General features: G+C 38.5%; 1 protein-coding gene across 1 annotated transcript; it reads left to right on the top strand.

Annotated features, from left to right (window-relative positions):
* Positions 1-204: 204 nt before the first annotated feature.
* On the top strand, positions 205-2,063 carry LOC103838604 (protein PHLOEM PROTEIN 2-LIKE A10). Its single transcript, XM_009115051.3, has one exon. The coding sequence runs from the start codon at positions 779-781 to the stop codon at positions 1,892-1,894; it is 1,116 nt and encodes a 371-aa protein (XP_009113299.1). The 5' UTR covers positions 205-778; the 3' UTR covers positions 1,895-2,063.
* The last annotated feature ends 252 nt before the right edge of the window (positions 2,064-2,315 follow it).

The raw sequence follows: 2,315 nt of genomic DNA, 5'->3' as shown, positions 1-2,315 counted from the left end.
TATAAAGATTTTTGTGAATCTTTTATTTTTGTAAAATTTTATGATTATTTTTATATTTATTTTATTAATAAAATAATTTAAAATATTTTTGTGAATTTTATGAATTTTTGTGAATTTTATTGACTTTTTATGATTTGTTTTGAATTTTTTATGATTTTTTATGAATTTTTTATATTATTGTATTTTTGATTCTTATTTTATTAATAAAATAATTTTAAAAAAATTTGGTGAATAATTTGATTTTTTTGTGAATTTTTAGTGATTTTTTTTTATTTTGTATGATTTTTTTATATTATTATTTTTAATATTTATTTTATTAATAAAATAATTAAAAAAAAATTAAAAAAAAAAAGATAAAACCGACACGTCATCGTTTTTGAACAGTACCGGTTACCGTTTTGACTTGATGTAAAAGTAAGCCAGGTTGGAGGTTTCTTTTGATAAAAGTGTCACTTTGAAGGTTTGAAGTGCTTGTGAAATAATCTCAGGGTTTAAAGTGTAAGTGGTTGCCACCCTGAAGGTTTTTTATGCGATTTTCCCTAAAAAGAACCAAATGTTTAACCCAAACCGGAAAGATTCCAATAAGAACCAAACCAAAGATTCGTCGTCTTCTTCAACTTGATATCTGTTTCCTTTTCCTCTCTCGCCTTTCGGAGTTCCTCACTTCTTGGCTCTACACTCATGTCACAGTCCAAATCAATCACGTAATCAAATCATCCCCTTCTTCTACTCACGAATCTCACAATCCCTAAATCTCTCTTTCTGCCTCGCGATTTTGATGGACATTCTTCGTTTAGGTTCGATTTCACCTCATAGAAGAAGGAAATGGCTGATTCTATTATCCCTTCTCGGAGTCTCGAGCTACGGAGCTTACAAAGCTTACAACTCCCCATACATCGCCGCGAAGAGGAAGCGTCTCACGAACCTCTTCGAAGGAATCGCTTCCTTCGCCGAGCTAGTCACCGACTCAGCAGAGACGATAACTCTCGTCTCCCGAGACTTGAAGCAGTTTCTCGAATCCGACTCCGACGAAATCCCAAACAGCTTGAAACAGATCGCGAAAATCACCAAATCGAAAGAGTTCACCGATTCAATATCTAGGGTTTCCGAGGCCCTAGCTATCGGTGTCCTCCGCGGGTATATAGTCAATAACAACGTCGAAGCAGATTCGAATCCAAGCGTTTTATTCTCAGAGGCGGGAACTGGTTTCGTCTCAGTTCTCGTCGGTAGCTTCGCGAAGAATCTCGTTCTTGGATTCTACGAGGTTGAGAGTAATGTCGAAACGACGACGAATCCTAGGTGGATGAGTTTGTTATGCGATGACAAGTTTAGAGAGGTGTTAGCTGATTGCATTGAGAGATTCACTAGTGCCGCTGTAACCGTCTATATAGAGAAAACGGCCGGGGTCAACGCTTACGACCAGATATTCTCTGGCTTGACGAATCCGAAACACCGAGATCGAGCGCGAGACATTCTCGTCTCGGTCTGTAACGGAGCTCTCGAGACGTTCGTGAGAACGTCTCGCGGAGTCTTCACATCTTCGGAAGAAGAAACCGTTAGGGATTCTTCTTCCTTTGGTGGAAATGGATGGGCGGAGATGTTCAGGACTACGTTAGCGGTTCCGAGCAATAGGAAGTTTATGTTCGATGTTACGGGAAGAGTGACGCTGGAGACGATGAGATCGATTCTTGAGTTTGTGGTGTTGAAGACGTCGCAGAGCTTTAGGAGGAGTTTGGATGCGGTTCAAGAAGAGGTTACGGATAGAGGACGGCAAGTTGTTGGGTATGTTGGTGCTAAATCTTCGGTGATAATCACTCTTTGCCTTGCGGTTTACTTTCATGTTGTGAACCGCTTTGTTCGAGGTTCTCCGGTTTGTTTAAACCAACATTTCTAGTCGTTGGGTCGATTTTTTTTAGTTATTTAGAATATGTATGTTAGGGACGTGGGATCTTCAGCTTCCACATTCTATTGGTTTAATATAGTTTAGAGCTGAATAATGTAGATTTTTTTGTGCTGTCAACACAGATTGATTCTAATTGATAAAGTAAGTTCTTGAGATAATATTTGCATCTATGCAAGTATAAAAGTGCCAACGCAAAGCCGAAAAGATCATATGAGAGTGTTTGATGTTTGAGATGAAATTAATATTATTCTGTGATTTTGGAGTCTAAAACACTCTCCTTGATTCCACTTTGCGCCTCCAAAACCTCTCCTGAACTCCTCAAGTGACAGTTCTCGGCAATTCAGAGTCCTGTCAGAGACCATCGCCGTCAAAATAGAAGAAGAGGACGAAACAACTTCTGATGACAATCCTC

This window comes from Brassica rapa, chromosome A09 (genome assembly GCF_000309985.2).
Source record: "Brassica rapa cultivar Chiifu-401-42 chromosome A09, CAAS_Brap_v3.01, whole genome shotgun sequence".
Taxonomy (NCBI): Eukaryota; Viridiplantae; Streptophyta; class Magnoliopsida; order Brassicales; family Brassicaceae; genus Brassica; species Brassica rapa.
This window is presented reverse-complemented; position numbering and strand designations above follow the sequence as displayed.

What these genes read in the sequence shown, in the direction of transcription:
- LOC103838604 (XM_009115051.3), top strand. Translation starts at nt 779, where the DNA reads ATGGACATTCTTCGTTTAGGTTCGATTTCACCTCATAGAAGAAGGAAA.